This window comes from Tetrao urogallus, assembly GCF_951394365.1.
Source record: "Tetrao urogallus genome assembly, chromosome: 31".
Classification (NCBI taxonomy): domain Eukaryota; kingdom Metazoa; phylum Chordata; class Aves; order Galliformes; family Phasianidae; genus Tetrao; species Tetrao urogallus.
This window is the reverse complement of record NC_136844.1, coordinates 259,186-280,309: the sequence shown is the minus strand read 5'-3', so window position 1 is coordinate 280,309 and position 21,124 is coordinate 259,186. Positions and strand designations below refer to the sequence as shown.

Genomic DNA, 21,124 nt, shown 5'->3' with positions numbered 1-21,124 from the left:
CGCCCCCTCCCCACGTTGGGGATCCCGGGTGGGCATCACGTAGCCGAGAGGAACCCGGTGCGGGGACCGCTGCCCTGTGCCCCGCAGAGACCCCACCCCCACGCAAACAACGAGGTGCCGCCTCCTGATAGGCGGAGCCCTTGTCAATCAAGCCGGCTTGGAGGAGAGGGGCGGGAGACCCGAGGCTGACCGCTGATTGGTTGAGGTGGATGCCCGTCAAACTCGTTGCTACGGTAGGGCTCGCGGTTGCTACGGTGTGGGCCGGCTTCGAGATTGAGCGGACCTCGCGGCGGTCACCTTGGTAACTGAGGGCGGGACCAAATCCTGGTCTTGCCTAGGCTATGCTGACAGGCTGAATGCTGTGTCAGTCAACACTGCAGGCGACGAGGACCTCGCGAAGCCGCCTTCCTATTGGTCTCTTTAGCCGTCACCGATTGATGACGTCAGACGGGCCTCGCGCTCTCATTGGATGCTGCCTTGTACTCCGTCGCAGTCGCGGGTGTGGGCGGGGCGGCGGAAGCGGAAGTTGGCGGGGACGCCATGGCGGGAGGGATGAAAGCGGTCCCGGGGCGACAGAGGATCCTGGGCGCGCTGCTGCTGCTCCTTCTGCTGCCTCCGCTACGCGGTGCGGGTGTGTGATGTGATTTTATACGGGGCTTTCACGGGCGGGGAGCAACGTCGCCGCGGGGCGCTGGATGGCTTCGTAGGTCCGGCTACGCGCAGCGCTCCGGGCCTGAGGGGCCTCGAGTGGGGCTGGGGGGGCTCACGTTGGGCTGGGGGGCTCCGGGAGGGGCGGGGGCGGTCGTGGGGTGACCCAGCGCGTCCCGGCTGAGGACTCGTTCTGTTCCACCGCGTGCGCATGGTGGGGTCCCTCGGGAGGAGGGCACCGCGCAGCAGAGCGGGTGGCAGCAGAATCTCGCGTTGCGTTTCTGAGTTTTCCTCCTCAGCTCTGCGCTGTGAAGGCGTTGGGGAGAAGGTGTTGGCGCTGCAGGAGGGCTCTGAGCGTTGCTGCACCACCTCGCACCACTTCTGCTACACCAATGTGCGCAGCCCCTGCTGGCGGGACATCTGGACCAGGATGCAGGTGAGAGGGGGTGGGATCCTCTCCCCCTCAACCCCCCCCGGCCACAGGGCTGAGCCCACCCTGAGGATGCCCATGTCTGCTTTCTCCCCCTACGCAGATCCGAGTGAACAGCAACCACGTGATCCGTGTCACCCAGGTGGGCAGCGAGGAGGAGCTGAGGGAGTTGGAGGAGTCCAAGGTGTGGAATTTTCTCTCCTCCCTGCTGAAGGAGAAGCTGAACAGCACCAACATCGATGTGGATCTCTACAGCAACAAAACCTGCCTGAAGGTTGAGCTGCTGGAGGCTGACACCAAATACTGCATCGTGCTGTCCCGCTGTACGTCTGGTCTGTGGGCAGTGGGTCCTCCCATAAGGGGCTGCGAGCTTGTGCTGCTGCATACAGTAAAGAAAAATGGGCTTGCAGAGGAGGAATACTTGGATACAGAATGGGAGGGGCACAGGGCACTGCTCAGAGCTTTGCCTCAGGCGCTGCCTCTCCTTGCTTGCTGTCAGTGCGTCAGAGTGGAGCTTGCACTCAGCACACCCTGCTGGGATTTCTCCTAAGCCGGGCTTGTTCTTTTTCCAGGGTTTGACCCTAAACTGTTCCTGGTTTTCTTCCTGGGCCTGTTGTTGTTCTTCTGTGGGGACATGCTGAGCAGGTGAGTTGCCTCCTGTCCCCCGTGAGCTGGATTTGCAGAGTGGCTCCTTCGTGTGCGTGCTGCGGGAAGGCAGAGTATTTCTGTCTGCTTCTCTGAGCCTTCAGGGCTTGCCAGGCCTCGCACCATGAGCTCTATGGGCCTCTGTGCAATTTCCCTGTGAAATTTGGGAATGTGAGGTGCCTTTCTGTTGGCACCGGGCGCTGGGATGCTCAGCCTGCGTGCTCGCAGGGTTTACTGCCAGCAGAAATGTTTGTACGCAGACATCATCTCACAAGCTGTGAAACACCTTGTGTGCGTGTGTGATCTCTGCAGGAGCCAGCTCTTCTTCTACTCAGCTGGGATAAGCATTGGCTTGCTGGCCTCGCTGCTCATCCTCATCTACGTGATGTCCAAGGCCATGCCCAGGGTGAGCAAACTGTGTGCTTTTGTGGCCTTGTTCTGTTTCATCGTGGATCTGGTCTCGCGCAGAGCAGGATGCGGCAGTTGAAGGGATGCAGCCGTCAGTGTCTTCTGCCAACAGCCTCTCTTGATTCTCGCGTTTCCTCTCCTAGAAAAGTCCTGTTTACTTCCTGCTGCTCGGAGGCTGGTCCTTTTCCCTGTACCTGCTTCAGCTGGTCTTCAAGAACCTGCGGGAGATATGCAGGTCCTACTGGCAGTACCTGCTGGGTAGGTGTGGGCTCTCAGACCCGCCAGCTCACCACACCACACGGCTCTTTCTGGAGCTTCAGCACACTGGTGGGAAATGTTGGTGCCTCCTGTGGCCTCCTTGCAGCCGACGCTGTTTCTGAGCTGCCGAGAGGAGCAAACTGCAGCACCGGGTTTGGCTGCAGCCCCGGCAGGCGCTGCTCAGCGTCTCCAGGTTGAGGCAGCGCCAAGGGAGCCCCTGCGCCTGACTCCTCTGCTCTCCTGCAGGCTACCTGCTGCTCATGGGCTTCGTGAGCTTCGGAGTGTGCTACAGGTACGGCCCACTGGAGAACGAGCGCAGCATCACCCTGCTGTCCTGGGCCCTGCAGCTCCTGGGCCTGGCGCTGATGTATCTGGGCATCCAGATCCGCCCCGTCGCCCTGGCCTTTGTGCTCATTGCTGTCTGCACCAAGAACGTGGATTTCCCCCTGCAGTGGATCTACGGTGTCTACAAGTGAGTGAGCGCTGCTGACTCTCGGTTCCCCGGTCCGGGTGAGCTGCACAGACCCTGCACTGCAGAACCAGGGTGTTTCTCTGGGGTGGGAGCACAGGGGCGGTTGTGCCCCTCCTCCCCAGCTTGGTGTGACGCAGCATCGCGCTGCTCACCGCTGGGGCCTCTCAGGAGCAAGATGCAGAGCCCAGAGGGATGCGCTGTGCGCTGCTCCTGGGGCCCAGCCTGGCCAATAACCGGTGCTGTTCTGCTGGTAGGAGGGCACAGAGCGCCTGGCTGGGGCCCAGCCCCCCTCGCCTGCTGACCGAAGAGGAATATCGCATTCAGGGGGAGGTGGAGACACGGAAGGCCCTCGAGGAGCTTCGAAACTACTGCAGAAGCCCGGATTTCTCTGCCTGGACTGCAGTGTCCCGCATCCAGTCTCCCAAAAGGTAACGTCCCCTGGCAGCCAGGTGGCCAACCTCACCTGGAAGCTCGCAGTTGCTCCGTGCTGCCACCTGTGGCTTTAGAGAAAGGGAGCCCGAGGCACTGGAGATCCCTGCAGCGTGGAAGCAGGGCGTGCAGCAAAGCAAGGACAGAGAATGCTGTTATCATAAAAAATCATAATTGCTGATGATACAAAGTTGGGAGGATTGGCTGACACGCCTGAAGGCCGTGCTGCCATTCAGCAAGACCTGGACAGGCTGGAGAGCTGGGCAAAAAAAAAAGGGATGAGGTTTAACAAAAACAAGTGTAGAGTCTTGCATCTGGGGAGGAATAATTGCATGCACCAGTACAGGTTGGGGATGAGCTGCTGGAGAGGAGCTCTGCGGAGAGGGACCTGGGTGTCCTGGTGGACGACAGGTCGGCCATGAGCCAGCAGTGTGCCCTCGTGGCCAAGAGGGCCAGTGGCATCTTGGGGTGCATTAAAAAGAGCGTGGCCAGCAGGTCGAGGGAGGCGATCCTCCCCCTCTGCTCTGCCCTGGTGTGGCCTCATCTGGAGCACTGCGTCCAGTTCTGGGCTCCCCAGCACAAAACAGACAGGGAGCTCTTGGAAAGAGTCCAGCGGAGGCCACCGAGATGGGGAGGGGCCTGGAGCATCTCTGCTATGGAGAAAGGCTGAGTGAACTGGGTCTGTTCAGCCTGGAGAAAAGAAGACTGAGAGGGGAGCTGATCCAGGTCTACAGATATCTGAGGTGTGGGGGGCAGAATGGCGAGGCCGGACTCTTTTCAGTGGGGAGTGGAGACAGGACGAGGGGAAACAGCCGGAAACTGCAGCACAGGAAGTTGTGCAGCAATGTGCGCAAGAACTTCTGTACAGTGAGGTGACGGAGCACTGGAACAGGCTGCCCAGGGAGGTGGTGGAGTCTCCTGCTCTGGAGATGTTCAAGACCTGCCTGGATGCCGACCTGTGCGACCTGCTGTAGGGAACTGCTTTGGCAGGGGGTTGGACTCGATGAGCTCTGGAGGTCCCTTCCAACCCCTACAATTCTGTGATAACCGCAGCCCTGGCCCAGCCTCCTCTGTGCTGGATGCAGCTCTGCCCGCGGCTGAGCGTGCACCATGAGCACTCAAAGCCGTTCCCTCGTGCCAGGGCACTCAGATGCAAGCACACAGTGAGGTTCTTTGCTGCTTCTTCCCAGGTTTGCTGAGTTTGTGGGCGGTGCCTCCCACCTCACTGCCAGCGAGGTGTCCTTCCACGAGCAGGAGTTCGGCCTGGGCGGGGTGTTCCTCGAGGAGCAGCTCTTTGAGGAGGACGAGGAGGAAGATTTTCTCCATGGAGAGACAGCATGGGCTGCTTGTGGTCCCACAGCCCACCTGACTGCTGATTGAGGTCAGCTGCCCCACAACCCCAAGGGAGAGCAGCAAAACCGCTGTGGCTCCTCACTTCCCTGACACCTGCAGTGCCCAAAACCCTCAGCTCAGGGCTGAGCTGGTGTCGCTGTGCCCAGCATCTCCGATTCCACCCCAAGCTGGGCTGCTGCGAGCCTGGCTCTGCTGCGGAGCTGCTAGGAGGATGAAGGGTAACTTTTCCCAGGGTAACTCCTACCCAGCTGAGGCACAAAAGCTTTTATCAGCGCAGCTCTCGTTGGCAGAAGGGTGCAGGGAGCTGACGGTGGGGACACTGAGGTCTGTGCTGCTGGTGGGGCACGCTGGTCCTGACTGGAGGTGGACTGGAGCCATCCTGGTTCTTGGTGCATCTGCTTGTGGTGCGCATGCTGAGCCCTGTGCCCACTGCTGCTGCCACAGGGGGCAGAAGGAGCCCCTCTGCTCTGCTCTGCACTGCTCTGCTCTGCTCTGGGTGCCCACACCCTCTCTGCCAAGGGCATCTCTGCCTTTCAGGGTGTGGATGGAGCAAAAGGTCCGTCTCGTGTGCGTGTCCCCACGGGCATGGCACGTTCCTAAGGGGAACTTTGGACCTCTCCTGACAGTACCTGCGTGCTCAGCACCTGCTTGCTGCCGGGCTGCTCCTCCTCGTGCTGCTGCTCACCAAAGGTGCCACAGGGCTCCAGCTGTGACTCTGCCCAGTTTTAATACCAAAAACCCCGTGCTTCCGGGGCAGAGATGCAGCTCTGAGGGCTCCTCTGGCTCATTGCAGAGCTCAAGGAACGCTTGTGATACGGGTCCTGCTCCCAGTGTGGGGGAGCTGCTGCTGCTCTCTGCTTTCAGCCCTCTGGCCTCAGGGGCTGTTCCCACAGTGCAGGGTGGGAGCTTTGCTGCTGGCAGTCGGGGCAGTCAAACTTTGACAAAGCGCAAGCGTAGAGGAAATGCCCCCATCTATGCAAGGCTTGGCAGTAAACCTGCCCTCCTGCTGCTGCCTGAACGCCCCTCGCTTGTGCTGCTGCCCCTGCCTTTGCTGTCCGTTTGTTTCTGGCTCAGGTTTTCTTCCCTGCCCCCCTGCTTTGGTACAAGCAACCCTTATAGCTACATCTCCTCCCCCCGTGTTCGTTTCATGTGGCTAATGCAGACTGATGATTGTATTTTTTAATAAAGGTGTATTTTCATGACTGTGTTTCTCATGCGCCCATTCGTTCTGCTCCCCTCTGCCCACTGCAGGGTCCTTTGCGGGCAGCCCAGGCTCAGGCGTCTTCCCGGGAGTGGCCCGGCTGCTGCCGGCTCTGTACCTTGCCCCGGTTTCCCGGAGCCCCGGGAGGAAGCTCCTTTTGTTTGCTCGGCCACAATCGCGTTTCTCTGCTTGTTCCTGCTGCGGGGAGGCGGCGGCGCTGCGGGACCCCGCGCAGGTCTGGGAGCGTCGGCTCGGGGCGGCTGCCGCTGCTGCGTGCCTCAGTTTCCCTGCCCCGAGGGAGGGCCCTGGGCCCCCGCCCCTTCGTGGGCCGGACGGGGCCGACCCCAGTGCGGGTCCTGTCCGGGAGGCAGCCCCGGTTCGGCCACTCCCGCAACTGGCGTCCCGCAAGCCGCAGGTGAGAGCCGACCCATCGCTCCCGGCCGGGGGCACCGCGCCCCAGGGGGGAGGGGGGCCGGGAGGCGGCACAACGGGACCCCGAGCCCCGGCCCTGCAGGAAGTCTCGGCGCTGCCCCGATGCTGCGGGGGGCTCTGGCTCCAACCCCCCCCTTCGACGTCGGGGCTCTCTGTGCCGCTCCCGGCCCGGAGGACGCCGCAGCCCCTGCGGGGTCCCGGTCGGCCCCGTTCTGCTCGACGGCTGCTGCCACCGCCCCCCCCCCGCCCCCCAGCCTCTTCGCCACCCCCCTCCCGTGAACTTTCCCCGATCCTGACGGCAGGGCTGGGTTTACAGGTGAAGCGGGTCTGAAGGTCGCGGGGAGCGCACCAGGTGAGGGCGGGGGTTGGGCGGAGCCGCGACCCCTTAGGTGTCCCCCCCAGCCCCGAGCTCAGCTCCCCCCGGCCCGGAAGGAGGGAGGAAGCGGAGGCTGAATTAATCCCAGCCCCAAGAATAGGGCCCAGGTGTCCCCGCTTCCTGCCGGCTCTGCGCTTCTCCCGGAGCTGCCCTGAAGCCTCGAAGAGGAGCGGGGTACCAGGGCAGCCCCACCGCTCTGCCCCAGGCACCGCGCAGCCCCCAGCCATGGAAGCCACCGCCTCTCTGCTGGACGCTGCGGCCGTCGGGGATCTGGTGATGCTGGACCCGCTCAGCGAGGAAGCCCTGCTCCGCACCCTGCAGGAGCGCTTCAGCCGCGAGGAGATCTACGTGGGCACCGGGATGTGGGGATGGGGAGGGGAGCGGGGACTGGGGGGGGTAAGGGGGGAAGTGTGGGGTCTGGGATGGGGATCAGGGATGGATATGGGGTCTGGGATGGGGCTGAGGGGTGGATATGGGGTCTGGGATGGGCTGGGAGCAGACTGCTGTGTCCTGGCCCCGCACTCACGCTGCCGCTCACCTGCAGACGTACGTTGGGGAGGTGGTGATCTCAGTGAACCCCTACAAACCATTGCCCATCTACACCCCCGAGAAGGTGGAGGAGTACCACGACTGCAACTTCTTTGCCGTGAAACCCCACATGTGAGCACGGAGATACTGTTAACCCTCTGTCCTGCCAAGGCTCCTGAGTCCCCCTCAGGGCCCCCAAGCCCTTTGCCGAGTCCCACTTACCCACAGCTATGCCATTGCTGATGATGCGTATTGCTCGCTGCGGGACCGGGATCAGGACCAATGCATCCTCATCACTGGTGAAAGTGGAGCTGGCAAGACAGGTAGGGTGGGCTGGGAGCTGCAGGGCTGCAGGATGGGGGGTCCCAGGTCCCAAGGCTGACACCCCCATTGCAGAGGCCAGCAAGCTGGTGATGTCCTACGTGGCAGCCGTGAGCAGCAAAGGGGAGGAGGTGGACAAAGTGAAGGAGCAGCTGCTGCAGTCCAACCCTGTGCTGGAGGGTGAGTGCCCCACACACCCCAGGACTCATCACCCCCCCAAAACTGCTCCACCTGGTGCTGCATAACCCCATCGTCCTCCTCCACAGCCTTTGGGAATGCCAAAACCATCCGCAACGACAATTCCTCCCGATTTGTGAGTGAGCGGGGAGGGGGCGTGGGGAGGGGTCCCCCTGGGGCCCGCTCACCCTGATCCCATCCCCGTCCTTCAGGGCAAATACATGGATGTGGAGTTCGACTTCAAGGGAGATCCTCTGGGAGGGGTCATCAGTAACTGTCAGTGCTGCTCCCCTCCTCCCCCCGGGGTCTCAGCCCCCCCTGCACTGCAGTGACACTCATTCCCCCCCCGCAAACCCTGACAGATCTGCTGGAGAAATCCCGCATCGTCCGCCACGTGAAGGGCGAGAGGAATTTCCACATCTTCTACCAGCTGCTGGCGGGGGGCTCAGCGCAGCTTCTCCGTACGTCCCAACATGGAGCTGGGGGGGCTGGGCAGGAGATGCCTGGTGTTGGGGACTATGGCTGAGATTCCCCCCCTCACCCCCACCCCAGAGAAGCTGAAGCTGCGCCCGGACTGCAGCCACTACGGTTACCTGAACCGTGAGAAGTCAGTGCTGCCCGGCATGGATGATGCCGCCAACTTCCGTGCCATGCAGGTACGGGGGCACGACCCCCCCCCCCACTCCCCAAGCACCCCATGGCTGCCCCCATCCCTTCCCTTCCCCCCCAGGATGCCATGGCGATCATCGGCTTCACACCCGCCGAGGTGACGGCGCTGCTGGAGGTGACGGCCGTGGTGCTCAAACTGGGCAACGTGGAGCTGAGCAGCTACTTCCAGGCCAGCGGGATGGAGGCGTCCAGCATCACCGAGCCACAGGGTACGGTGGGGCGGGGGGGATCGGATGGGCCCCCCCCCGATCCCCGCACAGCAGCCCCAGCAGCGCTTTGTCCCGCACAGAGCTGCAGGAGATCAGCCAGCTGGTCGGGCTGGACCCCAGCACTCTGGAGCAGGCGCTGTGCTCACGCACTGTGAAGGTGCGGGATGAGAGCGTGCTGACTGCGCTCAGCGTCTCCCAGGTGAGCAGGTTCCCCCCCCTCCCTCCTCCCCTTGGGCTCGCACCCCGGGACCCCCGTGAGCCCCCCTCCCCTCTCCCCAGGGCTACTACTGCCGTGATGCGTTGGCCAAGAACATCTACAGCCGCCTGTTCGACTGGCTGGTGGACCGCATCAACACCAGCATCAGGGTGAGCCCCCCGGTCACCCCACAGCCGTGTGCTGACCCCCCCCCCCCAGCAGGGAGAAGGCTCAGTCTCTCTCTGCCCCAGGTGAAGCCAGGCAAGCAGAGGAAGGTGATGGGAGTCCTGGATATCTACGGCTTCGAGATCTTCCAGGTGAGGGGCAGCAGGAGAGCTGTGGGGCGGGGGTCTGCAGGAGGGATGTGGGGTGGGGTCTCCAGCACAGATCTGCCATTCGGGTCGCTTATCTCATAGGACAACGGCTTCGAGCAGTTCATCATCAACTACTGCAATGAGAAGCTGCAGCAGATCTTCATCCTGATGACGCTGAAGGAGGAGCAGGAGGAATACGTCCGGGAGGTAACGCCGACCCCAAAGGGATGCGGCTCCGGGGAGCCTCAGTGGGATGGGGAAGCGCCTCAGACGGCCCCACAGCACGTCCCTTCCTCACCGCCCCCAACCGGGAGAGCAACTCAATGGCAGGAAGGCGGGGAGGGATTCGGGATCCCGTCTCGGTGGCCGGACGTCCGCTTCCTGCCCCGCACCGACAGGGGGTGCCCATGGGGCAGGGTTTGTGCTTGACACCCCTCTGCTCCCAGGGCATCCCGTGGACCCCAGTGGAGTTTTTTGACAACAGCATCATCTGCGACCTCATTGAGAACGTGAGTTCCTGCCCGCAGTGCGGGGCTCTCAGGTCCTGAGGTGGCTCGGGGGGCCGATGCTCTGCGCTCGGGCATTTTGGGGCAGCTTTGGGGTGGGCTGGGGGTGACGCTGTCCCCCCGCGGCACAGAGCAAGGTGGGGATCCTGGCCATGCTGGACGAGGAGTGCCTGCGGCCCGGCACCGTGAACGAGGACACCTTCATCACCAAGCTGAACCAGATCTTCGCCTCCCACAAACACTACGAGAGCAAAGAGACTCTGAACGCCAAACACGTCACTGACATCAGCCTGCCGCTGCGCTGCTTCCGCATCCACCACTATGCTGGGAAGGTGCAGGGCTCCCTCAGCCCCGTCCCTGGGGAAAAGCAGGGCACCCATCCTCACCCCATCCTTTCCGTGGGGCTGGGGCACACGCTGGCTCTGCTCCCACTCCCCTGACCCGGTCCTCATCCCAGCCTTTCCATGGCTCTGGCCCTGCTCCCATCCCCAGGTGACCTACAACGTGACAGGCTTCATCGAGAAGAACAACGACCTGCTGTTCCGTGACCTGTCCCAGGCCATGTGGGCCGCCCAGCACACTCTGCTGCGCTCCCTCTTCCCCGAGGGCGACCCCCAGAGACCCTCCCTCAAACTGCCCCCCACCACCGGCTCCCAGTTCAAGGCATCCGTGGCAACGCTGATGAAGAACCTCTACACCAAGAACCCCAACTACATCAGGTAGCGCCAGGCAGGACCACGCGTGTGGGTGCACAGTGGGACTCCCCGTGCCCACTGCTGCCCCCCACCCCCTCCCCAGGTGCATCAAGCCCAACGACACCAAGACGGCAATGCTCTTCACTCCGGATCTGGTGCTGGCCCAGGTGCGCTACCTGGGGCTGATGGAGAACGTGCGGGTACGGCGTGCAGGCTACGCCTTCCGCCAGCTCTACCAGCCCTTCCTGAAGCGCTACAAGATGCTGAGCAGCAGGACCTGGCCCCACTGGATGGGCAATGACAGGTCAGGGGGGGAAAGGAGGGCCTGGGCGGTTGCACATCCCACTGCTGTGGGGTGCAGGGTCCGAGCATCCCTGCGTGCTGCAGGGAGGGCACTGAGGTGCTGCTGGCGGAGCTGCAGTTCCCCCCTGAGGAGCTGGCGTACGGCCACACCAAAATTTTCATCCGCTCACCGCAAACTGTGAGTGTGGGGTTGGGGGTTCTGGCTGGGAGGGGGGGGGGGGGCATGGGGTGAGTCCTGCTCTAAGCCCCCCCAGTCCCTCTCTGAGCCTCCCATCCCCTTGGGGGTCTCTGGCTGATACCACAGCCCTCAGCTCTGCTCCACCTGCAGCTCTTCGACCTGGAGAAGCGGCGCCAGCAGCGCGTGGCCGAGTTGGCCACCCTCATCCAGGCGATGTTCCGCGGTTGGCGCTGCAGGAAGCAGTACCAGCAGATGCGCAAGAGCCAAATCCTCATCTCCGCATGGTTCCGCGGCCACGTGGTGAGGAGGGGGGTCCTGGCTGTGCTGCACCCTTCCCCATTCACCCCCTGGCCCAGGGGTGTGGAGGTCCAAGGGTGTGACCCCCCCCTGCTCCCCCTGCAGCAAAGGAACCAGTACAAGCAGATGAAGCGCTCGGTGCTACTGCTGCAGGCGTACGCGCGGGGCTGGAAGGTGAGCGCTGTGCGCCACGCAGGCGTTCGGGGCCACGCTCCGGGGCAGTGATGCAGTGCCAGGGGGCGTCCTGCTCCCCCCAGGACCGTCTCACCCCATCTCCCTCCATCTCTCCTGCCTTTCTCCCTTTCTCCCTCTCTCGCTCGCTATGCGTGTTGGTGTTTCCCCCTCCTCCTTTGGGCTCTTTGGGTTCTGGCTGTCCCTCTGCAGTCCCGCCGGCTCCTTCGGGAGCTGAAGGTTCAGCGCCGCCGCCATTTGGCCGCCAGCACCATTTCTGCTTACTGGAAAGGGTATCAGGTAATGGGGTGAGCCCCGCTGCGGGGCCGTGCACCCCTGAGCTCCTCTGTTCTGCTGTCCTGCTGCGTCCGGGGCTGTCTGTCTGTCCGCCCCGGCTCTGCCCACCCTGTCAGGGCAGGGCTGTATGGGGAGGGGGGTGGGAGACACATCCAATGGGGAACACGGAGGGCGGGGGTCCCACCCCACGGGGTCCCACATCCCGCTGACTCCCGCTGTCCCCAGACCCGCAGGACGTACCGCCGCTATTTCCGCTCCGACGCCCGCACGCGTCTGTCCAACTTCATCTACCGGCGGATGGTGAGCAGCGATGGGATCAGCGCCTCCCCGCCTCCCCGGGGCTGTGCCCAGGGACCCCGCCCACCCTTTGTGCCCCCCGCCCAGGTGCAGAAATACCTCATAGGGCTGCGGAATAACCTCCCCCCGATGGCGGTGCTGGACCGGACCTGGCCTCCCGCACCCTATAAGTTCCTGTCTGACGCCAACCAGGAGCTGAAGGGCATCTTCTACCGCTGGAAGGTGGGGTGGGGGATCTACGGGTCCCCATGGCAGCGGGGGTTTGGCGGCACTGCATCACCCAGCCCCCCCGTGCTGCCCCATCTCTGCAGTGTAAGAAGTACCGGGAGCAGCTCTCCCCGCAGCAGCGCGCCGTGCTGCAGGCCAAGCTGTGCGCCAGCGAGCTGTTCAAGGACAAGAAGGCGCTGTATGCACACAGGTGCGCTCACACGCGGTGGCCGGGGGGGAAGCCTGGGGGTCTCGGCTGATCCCCCCCCTTCAATCCACAGCCTGCAGCAGCCCTTCCGTGGTGAGTACCTGGGCCTGACGCAGAACCGCAAGTACCAAAAGCTGCAGGCGGTGGCCAAGGATAAGCTGGTGATGGCCGAGGCGGTGCAGAAGGTGAACAGAGCCAACGGGAAGGTGAGCCCCGTCCCGTGGGGGGTGTGGGGGGGGCGCAGGGCTGCTCTCACTGCCCCCCAACCCACAGACGGTGCCGCGGCTGCTGCTGCTCACCACTGAGCACCTGGTGCTGGCCGACCCCAAAGCAGCACAGCCCAAACTGGTGCTCAGCCTCAGCGACATCCGCGGAGCCTCCGTCAGCCGCTTCTCCGACGGGCTGCTGGCGCTGCACCTCAAGGAGGTTCGGTGCCACATGGAGGGGGTGTGGGAGGGCAGCGGGGGCTGGGCGGCGCTGACCCCTCCAAAACACCGCCCCGCCCTACAGACGTCCGCTGCTGGCGGCAAAGGTGACCTCCTGCTGGTGAGCCCCCACCTCATCGAGCTCGTCACCCGCCTGCATCAGACCCTGATGGACGCCACCGCGCAGGCGCTGCCGCTGAGCATCGCCGACCAGTATGCGGGACCGGGGGCGTGGCCTACGTGGGCGTTTCCGGAAGGGGCGTGGTCGGGAGGGGGCGTGGCCACAGCTCGGGGTGTGTCGGGAAGAGCGGGGTGGAATCGGGCTGCTCATTGGGCAGGATGAGGTGCGGCAGGGGGCGGGGCCGGATTGGAGGCAGCTCGTTGGGCAGCGGGAGGGGCGTGGCCAGGCGAGCCCCCAGCCCACCGCCCATCTCCCCCAGGTTCTCCACGCGGTTCCCGAAGGGCGACGTGGCCGTCACCGTGGTGGAGTCGGCCAAAGGCAGCAGCGACGTCCCGGTCTGCAAGAAGCGCGGCAGCCACAAGATGGAGATCCTGGTTCACTGAGCGGGAGGGGGGGCTGGGGGTCCACCGCACCCCCTGCACCGCACGGGAACTGCTGCTGTCCCGTGAAACGTGTTCCGGTGTCCCATTAAACTGCTGCCGTCCCATTACACGTGTTCTGGTGTCCGTACGTGGGGGCTGTCATGTGGAGGTGCCCCCCTCCCTGCTGCATACCAGGGTTGGGAGTAGGATGCGGCACAGAGCGCAGCACAGCACAGAGCCCCCCCAGCCCCCCCAGCTCTTTCCCTGCCGCCTGATTGCAGCGAGCGCTCGGCGCTGCTGTGATTGGAAAGGCCCCAAATTGCGGCCACTTTTCCCATTAAGTGAGAAAGCGGCGCCTGCATCCAAGTCGCAATTTCTGAGTGGGTGGCACTGCAGTCCCCCATTCCCTGCTCCCATCTCCACTCCCACTGCAGGACCCCCCCCTCTGCAGCCCCCAGCTCTGTGCAGATCCCCACGCCACCCAAAGGGACCCCCACTGCCACTGCTACAGCACCGGTCCTGGGAGTCCCCATGCAGCCCCCATCCCCTCCCACCTCCTTTTCTCTCCTGCTCACGTCAGGCTCTGGGAGTGGGATTTTGGCTCTAGGACTGGGATTTTTACCTCCCCGCACGTCACCCGCGTTCTCTGGCAGAGCTGACAGCTCCCGGTCGCGTCAGCAGCTCCCAGGTGGGGCCGTGTCGTGCACGGGCACCATGTGCGGGCAGCGTGCACGTGGGGGGGGCACGTGCGTGTGCAGGGACACCTCGGGCTCCCCCCCCTCCCCGAGCCCCCCCGGGGCTGCATCCCCTCCCAGCACGGGGACCCGTCACCCATACATGGAGAGGGGCAGCGCCATAAACAAGCCCGGGGCACTGCTGTGCTTCGTGCCTGCCTCGCACCCGGCACCACACAAGTAGGTGTTATTAATTAATTAGGCCGGCTCTGGCCAGGCTCCGATTTAATTAACATCCCCGGCTTTGCAGATGCTGCCCTGCCCCGGCGGCGCTGCCACGTGAGCAGCTGCGTTCCTGCTGCCATCCTGTGGGGTCTGCAACTCATCCCGGTGCAGCGCTGGGGCTGGGCTCCCCCCACCCACGGACCCTCAGTCTGTGCAGCTGTGGGGCAGGGATGGGTGAGTTCAGAGGGGGCTGAGCTCCACTCCGGGCCTGGGGTCACATACAGGGGGCCGGAGGGGACATTGCCACAGATGGGGCCACACCTGGGAGCGCTCCTGTGGGCTGCACAGTACTGGGACGGGGCAGGAGGCACGGGGTCTACGAGGTCTGATGCGTGCATCCCATTCAGGCGTGCATCCCGTACACGCACACAAGCTCAGCTGATTCCCACAGCACCACGAACCCCCCCACAGCCCTCCTGCACAGCAGATGTGACCACCGGTGTGGCACAGCCGAGACGCAGGCAGCTCACGCTGCACACACACACCACGAGGCCATGGCACCACCGGGCGTGCATCCCCCCCTGCACGGGGTGCAGAGGTGTCCGCGTGCCACCCCAACCCCTGCATGCCTGCGTGGGCCGCGTGCTGCGGTGCCTGGCGGTGTCACGGCGCCCGCGTGGGCGTGAAGTTGTGGGGTGGGGGTGCCACCCCCCGCGGCCCCCATTGGCGGCTCTCATTTCGCCCACCCACGCTGTGCCACGGGCAGAGCCCCTTATTTAACTCCGCAGCGGCGGTGGGGCTTCATCTCCATCGGGCTGAGAGCCATCGGCGCAGCCACCAGCGAGGTCACAGCCGGCGCTGAGCAGCCTGCACTGCATCCCTGCACCCCTCACCGCATCCCTGCACCAGGTACCTCGAGGCCTCTGGAGCGACCACCGCCTTTGCTCCTCACCCTACGCAGCCTGGGGGGGCTCAGGGAAGGGGGCAGCGAGGACTGAAGGCGCCACTGGGATGTGGGGAGGGCTGGGGGCTCTGGGCGTGGGGCTGGCCATCAGTGTGCATGCAGCTGTGCGGGCATTGGTGACACCGTGGGGGCGTGAGCGTGCAGGGCTAACCTGTCTGTGGTCCCCCCAGGCTTTCCCCGTGCCCCCCCCCCCCCCCCTCGCCCACCCCTGTTGCGGTTTCCTGCTCCTCCTGCAGCCGGGTGGGAGCCCCCAGCCCGTGCCTCCTGGGTGGGGATTTGCTCCCAAAGCCGCTCGCTGCTCCCCGCCCAAGTTCTGCTCCGGGTCCGATACCGACGCTCACGCCCCCCGACCCACAATCCCCGTAGGACGATGCGGAGCCGCGCGCTGCTGGCCGTGCTCGCCCTGGCGCTGCCGCTCGCCCTCTCCGCCCCGCCGGGCTCCGCGCCGCGCTCCCAGGTACGGCCGCACCGTCGGGGCTCGGGGTGGCACCGCGCGGCTCCGCTCACCGCTCCGCTTCCCGCAGAGGGGTCCCGGCCCGGAGCCGCTGCTCTGGAGATCCCGGGGCAGCCCGGGGGCCGCCGTCGCCGCTCTTCTGCAGCTACTGCGGGAGGAGGAGAACGGTGAGAGCGGGGCGGGGTGGGGCGGGGTGCGGGGGGCCGGGCGGAGTTGGGGGGTCCCTCCCGGTCCCCGTGCGCGCCCCGACGGCAGCGCTCAGCACCCGTTTCTGTCTCCCGCAGGTCCCCCGGCGCCCGCGCCTCCTCAGAAGCGTAAGTGCTGCCCGCCTCGCACCGCGCCCGGCCCCGCAGCGGAACCGAGGCGGGGCCCCGCGGAGAGCACAGCGCGGAGGGGGCCGGGCCGGGCCGGGCGGGCGCTGACGGCGCTCTCTCCGCAGGAGACATGCACGACTTCTTCGTGGGGCTCATGGGGAAACGGGCGGCAGAACCCGGGAGAGCGGCGGGGGGCGGCGGGGGCGCGGCCGGGACGGGACACGCTGAGCGCGGCCCCTCCGCCCGCTGCTCCCCAGGACCCCCCCCGGACGGCCCTCGGGTTGCCGGCCCCCCCCGCCCCGCGCCGTGAGGAGCGGCCTCGACGGGGCGGACGGGATGCGGCGGAGCCTTCGCGGGAGCCCCGGGGCCGCGCCGAGAGCGGAACGCGCGTGTCCGAACCGCGCTGTACGCGCACCGCACGCATACAGCACCGCACAACCCGGAGCCGCGCCCGCCTCTGTGTGTCTGCGCCGGGGTGGGAGGCGGAGGGGGGTGAGAAGGGGAGGAGCGCGCCGCTTATCGCGACCCTCCCCGTATCGCGACCCGGACCGCCCCGCGTTCCCCCCCGCAGTTCCCCTCCGGGCCGCTGCGGCGCTGTGGCCCCGTCGGAGCGGGCGGGCGGCGGAAGGCGGCTCCGGTGGCGGCGGGCGCTCGGAGCGGCGGGCGGAGGGCGGAGGGCGGGGCGGTGCCTTTGTGTGAGCGAGCGGGGATGGTGCGGGGCGCCGGGCGGGTAAGGAGCGGCCGCGGCGGGACGGGACCGACGGCCGCGCCCCCAAGGGTCCCCCCCGGCCCCGACCCCGCGAGGATCGCGGCGGCGCGGCCGTTCTCACGTCCCGGGGCCGTCGGGGCGCGTTGGGGGCGGCCCCCCCCCCCCCCCCGCAGAGCCGCGGTTTGTTGGGGGGAGGGGGGTGGGGGGAGGTACATTTCCTGACCGCGAGATGCGGACCTCGCTACGAGACCCGCGGGAGGAGAGGGGGACGCAGACCGAGGGTGGGGGGTGGGGTGGTTTGGGCCGCCCCCAAGAGCATCCCACGGCCCGCGCTCCCCCCTCAAGACCGGCGGCCCCGGGCACGTTTCGTCGGAAGGAGCCTCCGCGGAGCGAGCTGAGAGCAACTTTCACTGCGGGACGGAGTTTGGGAGGCGGTTGGGTGGCTTCCATTGAGCCCTTCAAGGCGGGGGGGGCTGCGGGGGCCTGGAGGGGACGATAGGGAGCTGGGAGAGGGAGTGGGGCTGAAAGCAGTGGGGCTGCAGGCTGTGCTTCAGCACTGTGCTGTGCAGCCCCCCAGGCTGTGCTAGGAGTCGGGGCCAGATCGTGCCCAGGCAGAGGTGATGGGGGCTGCGGGGGGGAGCATGGATGGGTCCTGATGCAGACAGGAGCGCTCCTGGGGTGGCTGCAGAAACAACCTTGGCCCCAAGATGAGCGGTGAGGGCATCTGTGGGGCAACGCTGTTCCTCCTTGCTCTGCCCAGCTCAGTCTGAGAGCTGTGCCTGTGGCTGTCCCACGGGTGGAGCGTTGGAGTGATGTCTCCTCATTGAGGTTTTAACTTTTCTTCATGTTCCCCCCCAGAGCCCCTTGCCCTGCCACTTGCTGGATGCCGGGCAGCACCTGCTGCCCCTGCAGCTGATGAGGGCGTGAAGGAGCAGCTGAGCAGGAGAGGCCCCCCCAGCTGCTAAGATGGGCATGAGGATCAAACTGCACAGCACCAACCACCCCAACAACCTGCTGAAGGAGCTCAACAAGTGCCGCCTCTCCGAGACCATGTGCGACGTCACCATCCTGGTGGGCTCGCGCTCCTTCGCCGCGCACAAAGCCGTGCTGGCCTGCGCTGCTGGATACTTCCAGAACCTCTTCCTGAACACGGGGCTGGATGCCGCGCGCACCTACGTGGTGGACTTCATCACGCCGGCCAACTTTGAGAAGATCCTCAGCTTTGTGTACACCTCGGAGCTCTTCACCGATCTCATCAATGTGGGTGTTATCTACGAGGTGGCGGAGCGGCTGGGCATGGAGGACCTGCTGCGTGCCTGCCACTCCACCTTCCCTGACCTGGAGAGCGCGGCCATCCCCAAGCAGCCCCCCCTGACCTCGGGGGACGCCCGGCCAGGTGCTGTGGGCTGTGCCTCGGAGCAGAGCCCGGCGCTGGGGGACGCCCGGGGGAGCGCGGAGCACTTTGGTGCGGAGCGGGGTTACGTGCTGCATGGGGAGGGAGCGGGCAGCTACAAGGAGGAGGAGAGGAGCGACGGCGGCCAGGCTGTGCCCCTGCTGCAGCCCCCGCTGCCCCCCAAGGACGCAGAGCCGGGGCCGTTTGGTCCTGGTGCTGTCACAGCAGTGCAGCCCGGGCTGGGCGCTGGGAGCGTCATGCAGAGCTCCGCAGGCTCCTGCCAGCAGTACAAGGTGCAGAGCAACGGCGACTACGGCAAAGGTGGGTTCTTCACGGCTGATTCATCCCTGGACATCTCCACGGGGAGCAACTCGTGTCCCAGCAACAGCGAGCACTGCAAGGAGCCGGGCTTCGTGCCGATGGACGAGCTGCAGCTGGAGGAGCTGGGCGAGGACGAGCTGCACTTCGAGGATGCCAGCGAGGAGCTGGGGCCGTCGGAAGAGGTGATCGAGCTGAGCGATGACAGCGAGGAGGAACTGGCCTTCGAGAGCGACGGGCGCGACAGCAGAGCCATGCCCTGCCAGGTCTGCAAGAAGGTGCTGGAGCCCAACATCCAGCTGATCCGGCAGCACGCCCGCGACCACGTGGACCTGCTCACTGGGAACTGCAAGGTGTGCGAGACCCACTTCCAGGACCGCAACTCCAGGGTGACCCACGTGCTGTCCCACATCGGCATCTTCCTCTTCTCCTGCGACATGTGTGAGACCAAGTTCTTCACGCAGTGGCAGCTCACCCTGCACCGCAGGGACGGCGTCTTTGACAACAACGTGGTCGTGCATCCCAGCGACCCTCTGCCTGGCAAGGCGGGCGCCTTCGCCGCAGGGTCGGGCGCAGATCTGGCGTGCGCCGCATGCGGGAAACCTTTGGCCAAAGATTTCCAGACCATCCGCAACCACCTCCTGGACCACGTCAACCTGAAGAGCCAGACGTGCGGCGTGTGCGACCAGCGGCATCTGAGCCTGTGCAGCCTGCTGTGGCACGCGCTGGCACACCTGGGCATCGCCGTCTTCTCCTGCGCCGTGTGCGCCAGCAGCTTCGTGGACCGGCAGCTGCTGGAGAAGCACCTGGCCGTGCACCAGAGCGCCGAGGAGGCCCTGTTCCGCTGCCACTTCTGCGGGCAGAGCTTCAAGCTGGAGGCGGCGTATCGCTACCACGTCAGCCAGCACAAGTGCGGCAGCGCTGTGGATGCCCGTCCCGGCTTCGGTGAGCGGCTGCAGCCGCAGAGCTTGCAGAAGAGGAAGCTGCCCGAGGAGTTCCTGAGCGAGGAGCTGGCGCTGCAGAGCCAGCCGGGCAACAGCAAGTACAGCTGCAAGGTGTGCGGGAAGCGCTTCGCCCACACCAGTGAGTTCAACTACCACCGGCGCATCCACACCGGGGAGAAGCCGTACCAGTGCAAGGTCTGCCACAAGTTCTTCCGTGGCCGCTCCACCATCAAGTGCCACCTGCGGACGCACTCGGGGGCCCTGATGTACCGCTGCACCGTCTGCGGCCACTACAGCTCCACGCTCAACCTGATGAGCAAGCACATCGGGGTGCACAAGGGCAGCCTGCCCCCCGACTTCACCATCGAGCAGACTTTCATGTACATTATCCATTCCAAAGACGCGGAGAAGAACGCGGACAGCTGATGGGGTGAGGCAGGGCAGGGCTGGGAGGCGCCGCAGAAAAGCGTCGTTGGTTTTATTTAACGGTCAGGCGTCGTGGATGGATTCCTCCTTTTTCTTTTTCTTTTTCCTTTTTTATTTCTTGGCCTTGCTAGGCTTTTTAGACTGTACGAACCAACAGCACGTGAGCTACGTCACCGTTCCCGAGAAGTCTGTCGTGTTTACTTACCTCTGATCCCATTAGAGGCCACCGAGTTTTGTGTTCTTAGCGTTTCTCACTAGGTTCTGAATCTAGATTTTGTTCTGAAACCTCTTCGCCCACTGACTCGGCCGACCCACAGTCAGAGCTGACCCACAAACCGATGCTGCTACGACTTTCTGACCTCAGCAGAGAGGGGCAGAGCTGGAGCGGACAGCGCCGGGCGGGAAGGAGAAGGGAAGCAGAAAGGAAGGAAGGAAGGACTGACGGTTCCAGGCACGGCGCGGCTTTGGGCGCAGCTCGGGGGTCGCAGCGCTGCGTCGCCAGCGGTGTTTACACCGGGAAGGACGGGGCCGCCCCATTCCCGCATATCCCGCTGTGGGGCAGAGACGAAGAGGAACAAATGTCCCAGACACCGCAGCGCGAATCGGGGCCGCCCTGCAGTAACTCTACTACCTCACAAACAGGAAGCGCCTTCGGTCCGCCGCGGGTCGCGCTTCTGCACAGAGAACACTGATAACGGAGCGGACCGAGCGGCCCGGCGCTGTGAGCTAGGAACTCGGGGGTGCTCCCCCCCGCTCTGCTGTGGCCTTGGGCAAGTCACTTCACCTCTTTGCCTCAGTTTCCTCATCTGTAAAATGAGGGTGGTGACCCTCGTGGTGCCGACCTACCTCCCTGGAGCGTGCTGAAGAGCACCGGCTCGCGCCGCGCCGTTACCAGAGCGTGGAGGGGATGCGTCCCCGTCCCCCCATCCCACCACTCCGTCGCTTTGCTCCCATTGTGGCCGTCCTGCTGACAGTAGATCCTCCAGTCCCGTCCCGGTGCTGCGGAAGGAGCCGGTGGTGATGCACGCAGTGCTGGTCCCTGCAGGACTCCCCGACTGCTGGGATGGATTTGGGGGGGGACCGCCTCATCCCCAAAGCCTCGAGGCCCCCCCGGAGCTGCGGGCGCCCCGCGTCCGGCCAAGCTGTGAAGCAAAAGCCTTTTGTGCACATAAACCAAAAAGAGAAGTTTTACACTGAAATGCTATGGGGCAGAGCAACTCCAGCCCCACCACTGAGTGTGGGGACAGAGCCCTCCCTGCTAGCTGCTGTGGGGAAGGGGGGGCTGCGGAGCACTCTCACCCCCACTGTCTCTGTGTTGAATCCTTCCCTGTGAATTGTTCCATGTGGAAACGCGATGGGAATGAGCTCTGCTCTGCTCTGCTCTGCTCTGCTCTGCTCTGCTCTGCTCTGCTCTGCTCTGCTCTGCTCCCCCAGTGGCACTGGTTCTGGGGAGGGCAGCCCCATGTGCCACCCCCCCGCAGCGCACTCCGAAGGACCCCCATCAAGGAAC

At 65.0% G+C, this 21,124-nt stretch overlaps 4 protein-coding genes across 4 annotated transcripts; all 4 read left to right on the top strand.

The window, feature by feature from the left end:
* Positions 1–525: 525 nt before the first annotated feature.
* NEMP1 (nuclear envelope integral membrane protein 1) lies at positions 526–4,670 on the top strand (the record flags this gene model as incomplete). Its single annotated transcript, XM_079547726.1, has 9 exons — positions 526–631; positions 948–1,084; positions 1,182–1,401; positions 1,651–1,723; positions 2,036–2,129; positions 2,275–2,389; positions 2,636–2,861; positions 3,116–3,289; positions 4,481–4,670. The coding sequence occupies exons 1-9, from the start codon at positions 541–543 to the stop codon at positions 4,668–4,670; spliced, it is 1,320 nt and encodes a 439-aa protein (XP_079403852.1). The 5' UTR covers positions 526–540.
* A 2,207-nt stretch (positions 4,671–6,877) lies between these two features.
* On the top strand, positions 6,878–13,214 carry MYO1A (myosin IA; the record flags this gene model as incomplete). The annotated part of the gene is made up of 28 exons (XM_079547716.1): positions 6,878–7,000; positions 7,197–7,312; positions 7,409–7,503; positions 7,577–7,681; positions 7,768–7,814; positions 7,891–7,954; positions 8,041–8,139; positions 8,231–8,334; positions 8,409–8,556; positions 8,637–8,755; positions 8,836–8,922; positions 9,004–9,069; positions 9,169–9,273; positions 9,513–9,575; positions 9,704–9,904; positions 10,065–10,291; positions 10,371–10,571; positions 10,655–10,748; positions 10,899–11,048; positions 11,151–11,219; positions 11,430–11,516; positions 11,739–11,813; positions 11,898–12,032; positions 12,122–12,228; positions 12,299–12,431; positions 12,499–12,651; positions 12,736–12,863; positions 13,091–13,214. The coding sequence occupies 28 exons, from the start codon at positions 6,878–6,880 to the stop codon at positions 13,212–13,214; spliced, it is 3,225 nt and encodes a 1,074-aa protein (XP_079403842.1).
* Positions 13,215–15,426: 2,212 nt separating this feature from the next.
* On the top strand, positions 15,427–16,134 carry TAC3 (tachykinin precursor 3; the record flags this gene model as incomplete). The annotated part of the gene is made up of 4 exons (XM_079547756.1): positions 15,427–15,513; positions 15,581–15,677; positions 15,795–15,824; positions 15,950–16,134. 4 exons carry the CDS (start codon positions 15,427–15,429, stop codon positions 16,132–16,134), a joined length of 399 nt encoding a protein of 132 aa, XP_079403882.1.
* Positions 16,135–17,499: 1,365 nt separating this feature from the next.
* On the top strand, positions 17,500–19,614 carry ZBTB39 (zinc finger and BTB domain containing 39; the record flags this gene model as incomplete). Its single annotated transcript, XM_079547769.1, has 1 exon — positions 17,500–19,614. The coding sequence occupies one exon, from the start codon at positions 17,500–17,502 to the stop codon at positions 19,612–19,614; it is 2,115 nt and encodes a 704-aa protein (XP_079403895.1).
* Positions 19,615–21,124: the final 1,510 nt, after the last annotated feature.